Source organism: Miscanthus floridulus, chromosome 11, assembly GCF_019320115.1.
Source record: "Miscanthus floridulus cultivar M001 chromosome 11, ASM1932011v1, whole genome shotgun sequence".
In the NCBI taxonomy this organism is placed as follows: Eukaryota; Viridiplantae; Streptophyta; class Magnoliopsida; order Poales; family Poaceae; genus Miscanthus; species Miscanthus floridulus.
This window is the reverse complement of record NC_089590.1, coordinates 92,828,161-92,843,635: the sequence shown is the minus strand read 5'-3', so window position 1 is coordinate 92,843,635 and position 15,475 is coordinate 92,828,161. Positions and strand designations below refer to the sequence as shown.

The 15,475-nt window shown below is 45.2% G+C and overlaps 1 protein-coding gene across 1 annotated transcript; it reads right to left on the bottom strand.

Moving 5' to 3' along the window:
- Positions 1–12,046: 12,046 nt before the first annotated feature.
- LOC136492630 (cold-responsive protein kinase 1-like) lies at positions 12,047–14,810 on the bottom strand. The gene is made up of 7 exons (XM_066488618.1): positions 14,766–14,810; positions 13,841–14,009; positions 13,596–13,738; positions 13,273–13,486; positions 12,938–13,172; positions 12,693–12,843; positions 12,047–12,589 (listed from the first exon to the last, which is right to left on the bottom strand). Exons 2-7 carry the CDS (start codon positions 13,983–13,985, stop codon positions 12,242–12,244), a joined length of 1,236 nt encoding a protein of 411 aa, XP_066344715.1. The 5' UTR covers positions 13,986–14,009; positions 14,766–14,810; the 3' UTR covers positions 12,047–12,241.
- Between the last annotated feature and the right edge of the window lie 665 nt (positions 14,811–15,475).

The following is a 15,475-nucleotide window of genomic DNA, read 5'->3' as shown; positions in this document are numbered from 1 at the left end:
AAAGTATCGATGAATGAAAATGACTGTCCGTATTGATTGATGAACAATTTACAGATATTTATACAAGCCCAATGGGCAGTTGCCTGTTGACCAAAATGTGTCTCTACAGTGAACCATCATTAGCAGTTGCTAATGACGAGATTAACTAATTGATCGCTATTTATTTAATCTTAACAATTCCATTCTAGTACATGTCACACGGCCGTCAAATAAAAAAATCCAAGGAAAGTTCTCTCTCTTTTCTGATGTGCTTGACGACGAATGAAAAATGTCCCGAACATATGGGAATGTGAAGCTCCGAAAGAAAAAAAAATGGAATTTGAATGCTTTTTTTTCTCCCATGCTAGCCGAATTCTGGTGGCATCTAGCTATTAATTTCTATCGATTTACTATTTACTTTCGCCAAGGACATAAATTTGAGTGGGGCTCTAATAATTTGCGATGGTCCATGAAATAATTCTACCATATAAGAGCAAGTTATTTTTTTACTCCTTCAAGCAACATTCGCGCCTAATCGATCCGTACTGCGGTAGCTTGTTTTTTAATCCGTATTTTTCAGCTTGTTTTTTCAACCGAAACAATATTTTTTTCTCACAACAAATCAGCCGGAACAGTATTTCGGCTTGTTTTTTCAGCGAAGCGAACGGGGCATACATGGTCTCATGCCTTAGCACAGCTAAACGTCTTAATTACGATATTGAGATGAGCAATAATTGGTAAAATATGTATTTACGAGACTTGCGATTCAGATATGTATAGACTGAAACTTGAACGGGCGATCAATCTACAACTCAACATCTACCTCCTCGGATAGTTTGAAACTATTAACAGCGATCATGCATGATTTTGACTTTCAACTCATCTGGGACGAAGAGTTGTGTAACGTTAAAAGGTGCAATTTTTGCATTTTGGTCCCTTTTTAAAACATTTTTTTTATAAAAAGACCCCTGTCAAAACTTTTGCTACAAATAGACCATTTTTAAGCGTCTTAGGAAATCACGCCGAGGTATGAAGGTCGGCGTCGACTGACATGACGCCGAGTCCTTGCCACGTCACCGACGACTCCGGGGCTGGCGCATGGGGCCCAGTACGTCGGCGTCGTGTCAGCCAACGCCACAGGCCTAACTTCGGCACGGTGGGGAGTCACGCCGAGCTCTTGGCACCATCCGGCGCGCGGCCCAGGCGGCCCAACAACGCTTCGTGGGCTAAGAGGTCGGCGTGCAATCAACTGACGCCGAGACGCTAACCTCGGCGCGGCCCGACTCAACGCCGAGGTTAGGTCAGTTGAGGCCGCGCCGCGGCCCCCTTCTTCCTCCTCCCTCCATTCAGAACCAACAGGTGGCCATTTCCCAGTCCCTCTCTCTTCCCATGAACCCTAAATCCTAAATCCAGCTCTTGGGAGGCCAGATCGAGGGTTTTGACGTTTTGCCAAGGTACTCCTCTTTCTCCTCTTTCATTTCATCCATTTAGATTCGGTTGTTTGTGTTTTTTTTTAACTTGGCATTATAGGTTTGGTTCATGTTCATGTCATTCGTGCAATGTATGGTGGTTCAAATGATTGAATGACCCAAATGTATGGTTGCTGTTGTTGTATATGTTCTGGTTTATAATCACTGAGTTAAATTTTGTGTTTGTTGGGATTCAAATTTGCTTAGGGTTTGTAATGAAAAGCTTATTTGGGAGGTATGGTGATTTAGTGTTAGTAGCTTTACATTCGTTGCAAGGTACTTTGGATTGATTTTTTTCTACGTAATGTTAGGATGCCAAGGCGTGGTAAAGCTCGTATTCTAAGGTAATTCTAATGTTTATTCATTATTTGTGCAACAAATAGAAAACCCTAGGTTTAGGTTTGGTTCTCGTTAATATGACTAAATTCTTTTAATTGTAGCTATGGTCGCCAGAGGGCAAATCCCTACGACCTAAAGCCTCACCCTGAAGGTGTTCCTCGACCCATGTGCTTTTGTGGTGATCCTTGCAAGGTAGACATCTCTGAAGATGAGGAAACATATAGACAGAGGTACTGGATGTGTCCCAATTATGCATGGGAACCTATAAAGCAACAGCGTCGTGCATCGATTGTGAGTAATTTTTATTGTGTGTTAATTAATTTTCTTGTGATATTAAGTATTACTTATTTATTTATTTTGTAACAATTTGTTTTTCTTGCAGACCGTTCCACCACTGTGTGACTTTGAGCAGTGGATTGACACTGAGATCAAGGAGTCAGACAAGCAGCATCTAGAAGGCCTGAAGGAGTGGGATGCGAAGGTTAAGGAGAGGTTTGAGCAGAGACGCAGACAGGAGGCCATAGAAAAGGAGCATAAGGAAGAGGAGGAAAGGTGGCGTGTTGTTGCGTACAGGGTGGAGAGGGAGAAGAAGCTTGAGCGTGTGCGCCGAGCGAAGGTAGCGATGGAGGAGAATCCCGATGCCCAGAGGAAGGGAAAGTGGCATTGTTGCACTCAGTAGGTATTTGGTTTATTCATGAGCGATGTCGTGTAGCCCTGGACTTTTTTACTATGTTGTAATGCACTCTGCTTTTATTTCAGATGAACTTATTCTCTGGACTTTTTTTATTATGTTGTAATGCACTATGCTTTTTATTCCAGATGGTCTTATGCCCTGTACTTCGTTAACTATCCTAGGACTGTAGTGCTACTGTTTGTATCACCGAAAATGCTACTTGTGCTGTTGCAGTCACTGAAAGGGCTACAAGTACTGTTGCAGTCAATGAAAAGTCTATTGGAAAACTCACTAAAAAGTCTAGATTCGTTTACTGTTGTATCCGTATACGCAATGAATTAATATCAGAATGATGTACTGTATTTAGATGAAGTGACAAAACACAGGTGTTGCCTTTTCAGATGAAATGACCAGTCATTGTTGTAGGCTTTTTAGATGAAGCATCTAGCCTTTGCAGATTCAATAAATGAGTACGCACACAAGTTTTTTGTCAAGTAGCATTTATGGTGAACCTGCCTTCATCTCTATATATAGTGCTCCATGTCTTGCTCCACATCCACACAACTTGTTTTCTGGTTTAGTTTTAGCAAATGTCGAGCGGAGGTTCCTCGAGTGGAAAGGGTTTCGACGGAGGAAGAGGAAAGGGGGTGAGGAAGGGACCTCCGATTGTGTGGGAGGGTTCTCTGGGTCCTGATTCTTTTGAAGAACCAATAGAGGAATTTCCTTTGGAGAGGAAGAGTGACTTCACCCGTGAGAGACCTCTTAGATCATACGATAAGCGCATTGAATATTGGCCAAAATGCTGCCACGGTTTGGATTGCGTTGTGCAGATGTACAATGACTGTGACGGTGGAGACCGTCGTTTCTTCAGATGCCCGTGAGGATTTGTATTTCCTTTGAACTCTCTCCTTTTTTAGATTTGCATTTGGTTTGTAGTAGTACTTATTGGTAGATGGGTTTTCAGGATTCAAGCTGTCCAGATAACTGTGGCTTCACTAGATGGGTCGACCCTCCTCCTATCTATCCCCATCAACAGTACATCGCATATCTATAGGGACGCATCTTTGATGTATTTGGCCCGGTGATGTATTTGGCCGTAACCAGGAATCTCTTGTTCTATGGCATTCAGAATGCCAGCATGCCTATCGGATATTACACAAACATCACGTCCCAGACCAATTACCACTTGCCTTACTAGCCTGAGAAACCAACACCAACTATACGTGTCCTCCTTCCAAACAATCGCAAAGGCCAATGGCACAAGCTGGTCTTTTACATCTGTCCCAATACAAACAAGCATTGTGCCTTCAAATTTCCCTGTAAGAAAGGTCCCGTCAATTGAGACGACGGGCCTGCAATGCTTGAATGCTTCGATGCTCTGCCCGAACACCCAAAAGGCTCTTCCAAATACCTAGCTACCATTCCTTGTTTCGCCCTCCTTAGATAAATACTTGAAGTGCATCCCAGGATTTACAGCCCTCATTGCGTTCAACATTATAGGGAGGCGCTCATAAGCTTCTTCCCAATTTCCAAATATTATTTCCAGCGTACGCTGCTTTGCCCTCCATGCTTTTCCATACTTGACATAGTAATTGTACCATTGAAAGATGATCTCAACCAACGTGGACAGCGTAATGGTTGGCATATGCTTCACCACGGGGCATAACTGCCTTGCAATGAACCTAGAATTGAGCTACAGATGGTTCTCTTCTGCCTCAACAGTGGCACAAACATGTGGTTGCTTCATTGAGGTAATCTTCCATTTGCCTGCCTTCATCTTCCTAGCACATACTCTCCAACCACACTATTGTTCTTCACAAGCAACAGTGTACCTCTTCTCCTTGAATGAATTGATGACCCTAAAAGGTCGGTTGTGTACAATGGAGTACTCTTGCAACCATGTTTTCAACTCATCCATGGTAGCAAACAATATGCCCTTCCGTATGATGAGGCAACCGCTAACATCAGGCACTGTTGTATCACTTAGCCCACCATTAGCTACTGCCCTGTGACCATGGCTAAGGTCCTCGAAATCACCAACTAGTGGATCTCTCCAAGGCAAGACCCTAAACAATATCTCTATTTCCCTAAAATTGAGACGACCAACAGGGCGATCGTCATCAGAGTCTTTGGCTATCTCCTCTACGAAGGATTCATCGTCTTCAGCCATCTCCATGTCAAAACGATTCGTCGCCCTAGCGTCACCAAAGTCTTCTTCACCACTAAGATCATCTTCGTCGCTAAGCTCATCCTCAATAGAAAAGTCTAAGCTAGCGTCGTCCAAACCTTCTTCTGCATCACCAATTACATAATCATCATCCTCTTCATCACTATCGTGGTTGCCCTCACCATCGGCAACCGCATTCTCCTCCTCATCTTCACCGCCCTCAAACCAACCTCCATCACGCTCGAGCGATCCAAACACTTCACCACCACCGTAGCCTAGTTGTGTGACAAGTATTTCTTCTTCAGACAAAGGACCATAACCTATGTGAGCGGGGGAAGATGGGCATGCTTCGAAGTTATCATTTCCTAAGCCAGACTCCTTACTTACTACTAAATCCAAAGATCGCACTTCTGAGGCCAATACAACTGTCTTGTAATCATTCCATTCAGACTCACTTGTAATTTTGAGCAACCGCTTGATCCGAGGACCCTTCGACGACCCAACATCTATGACACCTTCAAACTGAACATGCACGTCTTCTTCATTCCAGCCTAACTTAACATTCACTCGCTCCACTAACTGGGTCAAAGATGGTGTTTCAGAAAAAATCAACAACTCCTCACACATGTCCAGAAATTCCAAACTACCATCTCTTATCCTAACAATACGGCTTCCATGATACAACCTCACTAATTTATCCATCTACAGCCATCACACAACAAGTAGTGTCACATATCAATATATCATGCGAGTTTCAATCCAATAAGTAGAAACTAAAATATATCATTTCATCTTTTTCAACCCCAACAATATAATCATTTCTAGTCATAAAAAATTGAAATCTAATGACCAACAAATAACTAAAATACATACTAACCCTAATGACCAACAAATAACTAACCCTAATGACACATACAATAAACAAAGAACCCTAATGACCAAAATAACTAGAAACCAAACTAACCTAACATGTTCAGCACATAAAACAGTTAAACAACAATGCACTCAATTAACCTAAGCCATATATTTTGCAAATGCAAATACACATATACCAAAACACCATACACCCATGATTCCACATGATTAGAGACAATGTAAGCACATCTACATGGATAGATTGGAGGAGGGGAGGGACCATTACCTCGAGGAAGTTTCAGGAGACGAGATCCGGACACCTAGGGTCGCATTTGGGGGTTAGGGTTTCGTGGGGGCCGTGGGGGGAGACAAACAGAGAGCCGACGCTTTCAGAATGGAGGGAGGAAGAAGAAGGGGGCCGCGGCACGGCTTCAAGAGTCCAGACCTCGGCGTTGAGTCGGGCCGCACCGAGTCTGGTGGCTCGGCGTTAAGTGACCCCGCGCCGAGCTATTGGGCCACGAAGCGTTGTTGGGCCGCCTGGGCCATGCGCCGGATGGTGCCAATATCTCGGCGTGTAGTCCCACCACGCCGAGGTTGGGCCTGTGGCGTTGGCTGACACAATGCCGACGTGTCGGACCCCATGCGCCACCGTGTCGCCGTCGACCGGGGTCGTCCGTGACGTGGCAAGACCTCGGCGTCGTGTCAGTCGACGCCGACCCTCATACCTTTGCGTCATGTTCTAAGACGCCTAAAAATGGTCTATTTTTAGCAAACGTTTTGGCATAGGTCTTTTTGTAAAAAATGTTTTCAAAAGGGACCAAAATGCAAAAATTTCACACATTTGAAAAAGAAGTCCAGTTCAAGTTTGTTTAGGCCCGCTTTGGAACGGACGTCTTTTTTCCTTCTATTTTCTGTGTTTTTTTATGTGAAAATGAATTGGTTCTTATACAATTCTGTTCAAATTCCTGCGTTCTAAATGGGTCGTTAATCTACGCATTTCCAACTCCTCAAATGACCCTCTGAGTAGATTTGAGGTACCTCTGTCCAACAATTAGTCCATGTCGATAGCACTATACCTCGTGTACGTTGAAGAGATTTTTGGTGGGGGAGGCCAGCACCAGCCCAGCCCAAAGGGGGACGAAGCTAGTGGCGCCTATTGGTGTAGGTGAGTGGTAGCTTCACTCAGGTGCACGAAAAAAAAATACTAAAGGCAGCATGAATATAGATGCAATTCCTTCCGAATGGGGCCATGTTTAGTTACGCCTGGAATCGGCGCCGCCAAAATTTTTCTGGTACTGTAGCGCACTGTAGCGTTTTGTTTGTATTTGGTAATAATTGTCCAATCGTTGACTAATTAGGCTCAAAACGTTCGTCTCGTAAAGTACAACCAAACTGTGTAATTAATTTTTGATTTCGTCAACATTTAGTACTACATGCATGTACCGTAAGTTTGATGTGATGGAGAATCTTCTTTTTGCATAGTGTCAAAGTTTGGATTTGGTAGGAACTAAACATGGCCTGGGACGTATGATTGCGTAGAGACGTAGTGTGATCCTGCAACATTCTATTTGCAACATGACTTGCAACTTTTGCTTACCAGTAATAATGTGGAAAAAGTGATAAGAATACTACATTCTCGTACATATGACTATATGAGCAAAAAAAAAAAGCTACCGTGTGCAGAGTTCGCAATGTAGATACAAAAAAGAAAGGCCAGAAGTATGCCAAAATTTTGGAACACAACGGAAAGAGAAAATTGAGGAAACATACGAGTAAAAAGGTCCTACCATTGGATCAAATTCGGTGCACTGACAAAAAAGAAAAAGACATTTGTCTTGCAGCAGCTGGGTCCAATTAATAAATATGGGAAGTGATTTATCAATGACAACATCCAGTGGCGTAATTAGCCACTCAGGCAGCAGCCACAGAAGTACTAGTAGTACTCCGGTGAAGCTCTGTAATTGCCCCAGATGACTGGATCAACGATCATCATCTGCGCGAGCTGAGCAGATCATCCATGCAGCAGGAGCAGAAGCAGCTAGCATCTTGCGTCGATTCGCTGTCAGTGTTGCCGTCGAGATCTGTCCCCGCCTGCCACCATTGCCGGACTTAAATTTCGCCATGGACTGGCGGCCCGGCCGGGGGGCCGCCGATCACCGATCAGATGCGCTCGCGCGCGCGCTAGCTCCCGCAATTATTTGCCGGCCGGCCGGCGCCGTCGCCGTCTCCACGTACGCTCGCCGCGGACCACCGGCCGGCTCCCGCAAGGAAGGCTAAATAACCGAAGGCAATCTATGGTGTTTCTTTTTCATTTTTTCCTCAACCGGCTCTCTTTTGTTCAGAGTATTATTCTCACGTCTTAGTAAAGTTTTTACTAGGTGACAATTAGTCAATTTATCCGACTACAAAAATTCTTAACCCGACTTTCTTTAGTTCAATTCCCACGTCTTACAAAAATATTGGCCAGTCGTGACTCGTGACTAGGTGAGGATATATACGCGTTGGTTGGTAGTGCGTGGCAGCCCGGGCGGTGTTGCCTCGCAAGTGCCGTTCGACGTGGTACGCCAGTATAGAGCGTACAGAGCACAGCTACACGGCACAGGGAATTTTATTCCGGACGACATCATGATGCAGAAACGGAAACTTTGGCCTGCGTTCCACCGCCCGCCCCGCGGATTTATTTCTCGCCCGCCGCTGCCGTCTCTGCGGGGAGGGCGGAAAGCGGCTTTCGGCGAGGGCCGCGTCGAGCGCGCGCTGCCGCTGCCGCTGCCGCTGCACAAGTGGAAGTGGAAATGGAAGGCCGGCACCGGCAGCGCGGGCCGGCACGTGACGCGCATATAAAAACTAGCTGCGTCGGCGTCGCCCTGCCGTGCGTTGCTAGCTTGGGGACTTGGAGCGAGTCAATGCGCCCTTGCCCCCGCCGCTGCCCAACTCCAGCCCCACGCACTCATCAGTCAGATCACGCAGAGGCAGAGAGATTTGTGACCAACACAATCCAGTTTTCAGACAGAACAGGAGTGTTATTACTCTGCTACTACTAACACGCACTACTTCAGGAGTAATTAAATTAAAGTCTGTCTTACACTATCTCTGCGGGTGGACCTAGGAGAGAAGATAACAAGAGCAATGCCGTGCTACTACTGCATCTGCATTGCATGGCAGGTGGCAAGGGGCAAGGGCCGGTTGATCCAGCAGGAGTGACCGAGTGAGCATCCAGCTCCAGCAGCAGCAGAGCTGGATCTGGATATCTGATGATTAGTGTATCTTATCGGAATCAGAGGGCGATTAACGGGGGTCCGTACGTACGGGGGCGCGGCCGTTAAGCCTGATAGCAGTAGGGCACAGCCTGCCCACTGCCCAGACGGTCAGGTGTGTGCCCCAACCCAGGGCTCTTTTTCAGGTCTTCGCCTCACCCTCACCAATTCGCTATTAATGCGGTTACCAAAAACCACGGCTAAAGGTACTGTTTACTAATTTAGCGTGATAAAAAATATTATTTATTTGCTAAATTAGTACCGCTTATAAGGCAAATAAATAGAGCTATTTTTTTTAAGCAGGAAAGGGTAGAAACAAAGAGGGCATGAGGAGTAAATGCTCCTCCTCTTTTGCCGCGCTACATTACCATTGCCCGGTGCCCGAAGCAAGCAGGGGCTTAGACCTGTGTGCCTGGGTCTGTCCTCACGCAGAAATTAGACCGCATCACTCGGTGAAAAGGAAACATAGGCCTTGTTTAGATCATCTCTAAATTTCAAGTTTTTTCACTCTTTTTCCATCACATCAATTTTTGAACGCATGCATGGAGCATTAAATGTAGATAAAAAAAATAAATAATTGCACAGTTTGGTTGTAAATCACGAGACGAATCTTTTGAGCCTAGTTAGTTCATGATCGGACAAAGTTTGTCAAATACAAATAAAACGTGCTACAGTGTCCGGATTGCAAAAATTTGTAATCTAAACGAGGCCATGCTCTTCTACTCCTACCAGTAGCATACGTATGGTAATTAGTACTGATTTGTCTACTCCTACCAGGTTACTACAAAGCGCCGCTGGACTTTTTTTTTGCCACATTTCCACTGCGGCCTGCAAAGCAGATAGGCTAGACTGCCTCGATACAGGACTAGAGTAGGCAAACACTGGTCTACTCTAGGTTGGTTAATTTGCCAGAGTGTAGGTGAAGGCAGGCAGAGAGGGCAGCAATCAGAGGCAGAATGATTTTTACCATGATTCCATTCTTTTTATTTTTATTTATTTTTTGGCACGATTCATTTGATGGTTGTTGAGTCGATCGATGCAATGCGAGTGATTGCATAGTGCTTACAAAAGGATGTCTCAGCGTCATCTCTCGTGCTGCTTCCTTGTAGCCTACTCAAATCCTCGGGAATTTCAGCCATCATTTGGGAGCTTGATGCAAGTGTTGACGGCTTCACTTTCACATCATGAACAATCAGCGGCCTGTCCGGTGGTGGATTTCTGAGCTGATAAGTGCGACGATTGTTGGTTTGTTACGAGAGAAAAATACTATTGGGTAACAAGCGAACAGGCTGCAGATCTCAAGACTAAGGTCTAGAGCACAGATAGGAATGTGAAACTAGCAAGAAATCCTTCCGAAAAAATATTGAAAGAAAATAAAAGTGAAATCCATCCTCTCTCCTCTAAAGGAATACGTCTATTTTTAACCATTGAACTATTGCTGCAGTCCGATTTTAGCCACTGAACTAAAAAAAAACAAATATCTTGTTTGTCTTGCCTATATTTGCATTTTCTAAAAATAATAAAATATGACTTAATATCTAAAAAAATCAGACCTAATATTTTAAAAAATCAGAAAAAAGAGGTCGGTACCAAATTTTTCTTAAGCATAATATATTAGTTGTTTCTCTGATTATAATTATAATTATTTGAATTTTATTTGTTTCTCTAATATATTAGTTATTTCTAGTGTTTTATTGCTCGTAGCCATGATGACTGTTTATTTAAACTATTATTTTGTGCTTTACTACTTTATGTTGATCAAATGATTAGTTGATTGCATAATATTCTTGTTTTAAATATATTGGCCCTGTTCGCTTGTCTTATAATCCATACTTTTCGGCTTGTCTTTTCAACCGGAACAATATTTTTCTCTCACAATAAATCAGTCGGAACAGTGTTTCAGCTTGTTTTTTCAGCGAAGCGAATGAAGCCATTACCTAGTCGGGCGATGAAAGTAAAGTAAAGCTCTAACCATGCAATGCCCAAATAGGATTTTTATATAGTGGAGCATGACCTCGATGAGGTTTGTCACCTTCGCAATAGAAAAATAAGATCAAGATAATTGTAAATAAAATGTCAATATATATATATATATATATATATATATATATATATATATATATATATATATATATAGTAGAAAAATAGTACCGATTTAGTATATTTGTCATTAAGACAAATGAACTATAACTTTTTAGAGAATAAACCATATTTTATTGTCGTTAGAAAATACATATATAGGCAAAACCACCTTTGAAATAAGCTAGAGGGTCATATTTGTTGAGTTTTCATAGATGGGTAGTAAAAAAATGTTTGTTTTTTTTAAGTTCAATGGCCAAAATCAATCTCTAACATTATTTTGTCGATAAGAAAAAAAATGACCTTTCCTATCCACCCCTCCCGAAAGCGTAAGCATACAGGACAACGTTGATCTATAAACTTCATTACATTTGTCAGGGGAAGGCGTGTCATTTTAGGATATTTAATTTCTTCCCTCCGCCAATAAATGTTGAAAGTTATATTGGTGATTGTGTTTGTTTTGGTATAAAAACATCATACATTTATACACGAATGGAATGTCATTTTAGAATACTTAATTTATTCCCTCTGCAAATAAAAAATGTTGCTTTCGTTTTTCTAGGTTCAGAAAAGTACATCTCCTTTATCGGTAGTTGTTTTAGAGAAATGAATATGCTATTGTGCAACGATGCGCTCCATACCAAACATTGTTTGGTATAAATACCAAGTCATGCTTTTGACAAATCCGGATTTATATTTGCGAACACAAAATTTGAAGGCGTTCATCAACTTATTTCAGAATTAATGCATAACTAGTTCAAAAATCATAACTGTCAACAACTGTGTAGTTCAAAAGTGGCTCATATCTACAGGAAACACAAGAAAAAAACAGTACTAGTGAAATCGAATTATTACATGAAATCCCCACCAAACTTCGGATGGCTGTGGAAAACAAAAACACGCCACACACTTTAGTCTGATGATCTTGTGACAAGTGATCGATCCCCTGCATAATACTGCTTGTTTGGTTGGCTGGTTCGTATCGTTGCTGGTTCGTGAAGAAGTACTGCTGGCTGGTTTGTGTGAGAGAAAAATACTGTTCCAGCTGGAAATTTACGATCGTTTACGACAGGCCACGACCAAATGAACGGGCTGGATATTGTCACTGTAAATTCTCAGTCTCTAGTCATGAAGAGTGTCAACTAACGAAAACTGCAAATCTGTCGGCCCCATGCTGTTCCTGCTGCTACACAGCACTCATTATTCTTTTTACAATAGTGCTGCCCGAGTTTGTACCAAAAAAAAGGTGTTCTACAGTGCTGTGTCCGATTCACAGCATTTCATCTGTTGCTGAAACATGAGCTCCCAGAGCCCTGGGTCGCATGGAAACAGTTCTTACCGGGCATCACACACTACACTCACAACGCGACGTTGAATGCGCACAGCAGTGTCCTGCTCGCAGGGCATCCACGAGAACGAACGCCTGCTAGATGCCACAGCTCATGTCGTACGGCTTGTCCACCATGGGCGACGGCGTGTTCATCCAGTAGGACGCCGACCTCATCTCCATCGCCGTGTCCGACGTGACGTTCTTGTCCTTGAGGCTCTTCCTGTCGAGGAACGCCGGCTTCATGGGCGCCGGGACGGACTGGTCGCCCTTCATCGTCAGCATCAGCACGACGTCCGACATGGCCGGGCGGAGGTTCGGGTACGGCTGCACGCACAGCAGCGCGATCTGGCACACCTGCTGGACCTCCTTCTCGTCGAGCCCGTCGGCCTGCACCTTCGGGTCCACGAGCTCCAGGATCTTGGACTGCTCGTAGAGCCGCCATGCCTGAAATGTGTTTCAGAGACCGACAATGGTTGGTTCATCGATCAGAATGCCAATCTCATACCAGCACTAGGCTAGAACTGGATTCAATCAGAGAGCAGCATACGTGTTCTGGGAGGTACTGCATCTCGTTTGGAAGAGACAGGTCCGTGTTCTTCCTGCTGCTGACGATCTCGAGCACGAGCACGCCGAAGCTGTAGGTGTCGGCTTTCACCGTGAGCTCCCCTCTGATGGCGTATTCAGGCGCAGTGTAACCCCTGAATGAAAGTAGATCATACATTACTGCACCGTTTACATTATTGTGAGATACAAACAAAAAAAAAGTGAAATGGGTTCATTCAGATGACTTACAAAGTGCCGGCAAACGCAGTGCTGAGGTATGTCTGGTCCTCGGGGAAGAACCTGGCCAAGCCAAAGTCGCCGATCTTGGGCTGGAACTTGTCGTCCAGGAGGATGTTGCTGGCCTTGATGTCGCGGTGAACGATCCTCAGGTTTGACTCCTCGTGAAGGTACTGCAAGCCTCGTGCGATGCCGACGATGATCTGGTGCCTGGTTCTCCAGTTCAGAAACGGCGAGCCATCACCCCCTGCAAATTGTTGACAATTAGGAGTCCATGAGCAGCTAAGCCAAAGCACCAGTCTTTTCTCCCCCAATAGACGACGGACATCCAGGGACTTCATGCTTACCAAACAGTATCTTGTCCAAGCTTTTGTTCTTCATGAACTCGTACACCAGCAGCCGCTGGGACCCCTCGGAGCAGCAACCCACGAGGCGCACGAGGTTCTTGTGCTGGATGCTTGTGATCATGTTCACTTCGACGAAGAACTCTGACTCGCCCTGCCCAGACTTGCCGACGCTGAGCTGCTTCACTGCAACTTTCCTACCGTCGTCGAGTTTCCCCTGATGGACAGCAGCATAGCAAAAGGAATCATGTAGAATCACAAGTCGCCGAGCAATACAAAACTACAAATGCAGTATAATTTTTCACGTTTTCGCCATAGAAATTTACCAGATAAACAGGCCCAAAGCCTCCTCTGCCAAGTTGGTTCTTTTGGTTGAAGTCCCTGGTGGCCTTCTTCAGCGTAGCATAATCGAAGTAGGTGATCGTCCGGAGGTTTCCGCTCATGTTGCTGCTGAAGTACTCAGGAACATCTGGTGTACCAATCAGAATTGCCCGATTTGTATTGCTTAGCAAAGATGCTATGAATGAAAAATATGTGTTGTTCCAGAGTGGATGGTCATGATTTCGTTCACCTGAACCAGGGCTTCTTGGCCGCATCAGCTTCCTCATGATGTCTGGTTTGAGGAACTTCCAGCAGATACCAAGCAGGATTATAACGACAATGGCGAGAATGACGATGAAGACGAGGAAGACCGTCCGAGGATCTGGAGATGCCATTGCTGCTCCTTACTTCTGCCAAAGCTAAATTACATGCAAGAATCAACAATATCTGAATTTCAGCAGTAAGATGTTAAAAAGTTCTCTCTTTTTTTTGGCTAATCAACAAATGAACTCCAGCTATACCGAACTGAATGAAAGATTGAATGACAACTCCATGCAGTAATAAAAGCGGACGAGAGAAGTTTTGTTAATAGAAGGCACGATTCGTCGGAGCAGTAATTGTCTGTGGAGAAGAATCAACTACTATCACCAACTGTTAACTACTATCACCAACTGATGAAAGGTCGAGCTCAACGAAGAGCTGGGTTAAGCATCATCCAAGGATACAAAAATCCTCCAAAGTTAACATAACGCGCTTGCCATCCTTCGAAAAAGAAAAAACATAACGCGCTTGCCGGCACGACCTTGTCATGCATTGTAGCAACTTTTCGTCTAACAAAACTTAATTAATTAAATGATCACCCTTTTCATTTCAGACTCAGTCAGCGATCTAATCAAATACTAACTAACACTTTGCACTATTTATGAACTACTTAATGAACGATTTACCCTACCACAAAGAAAATCCTCTCAACCGCACTGTAAATACAGAGAGTACGTCGATTCGGCAAAAAGAAAAAAAGAAAAAAGAAAAAAGAAACACATCACAGCGTTTTTCCCGGAAAGCACACGGCGAACCAAATCGAATCACCATGACGGAGCTTCCGTAGCTCCATGGCTAATGCCTACTCAAGTTTCACTACCGACGTGAACCAAACAAAAACTGTGTTCGCTTACATTGCAGTGGCCACCGGAAGGCCGACCTGGTCAGTCGCCGGTGACGGTCACCGGACTCGCGAGTCTTGCCCCTATCTCCCAGTTCCAGCCACTACCGCGCGCGCATCCCCCGGCCGGCGTGGCCCGGCCGCCAGGCGTGCGTCGATCGGCAAGTCGCACCCCGACGACCTGTGTGGCGGGAGTCGTGACTCGTGAGCGAGCAAGCGACGGGGACAGAGCGGGGGCAGGGGATGGGGAGGCTTCCAATGCCGAGACGACGGCATAGTTATCGGTTTCTCCGAGGGAGATTTAGGCTGTAGCCCCGCTCGCGTGGCGCGTCCGGCCCGATCCGCCAACGCGCGGGCGCTGGCACTGCCGGCCGCGCGAGAGAGAGCCAAATGAGCTAGCTTGCGCGCAAACCGGAACGAACCAGCCTTGCTGCGAATAGATTATCGGGCGGGCAATTCCTGGCGACTGCGACGTGGTCGGGCTCGTTTCTAAAAACTCTGGATTTTGGCGCCGGACACGTCAGCAGGACCCGGGTGGATGGGTCTTGCAGCTGGAGCGGGCGGCGAAGAGGCCGCTCCCGCTGGAGTCGGCGCCCGGCGGCTGTTCCGTTCGCCGCGCGTGCGTGCGTGGGTAGAAGGAGCGCGCGCGTGCGGCGTGCGGCGTGCGGCCGTGCGCGGGAGGGACGGGATGGCCGGATGGGCATGGGCCAGGCCCAGACGGAT

What these genes read in the sequence shown, in the direction of transcription:
- LOC136492630 (XM_066488618.1), bottom strand. Translation starts at nt 13,985, where the DNA reads ATGGCATCTCCAGATCCTCGGACGGTCTTCCTCGTCTTCATCGTCATT. An exon ending in GCCAAGAAGCCCTGGTTCAG is followed by an intron (nt 13,739 to 13,840) that starts GTGAACGAAATC and finishes TTGGTACACCAG; the next exon opens with ATGTTCCTGAGTACTTCAGC. An exon ending in TGCAGTACCTCCCAGAACAC is followed by an intron (nt 12,590 to 12,692) that starts GTATGCTGCTCT and finishes AACACATTTCAG; the next exon opens with GCATGGCGGCTCTACGAGCA.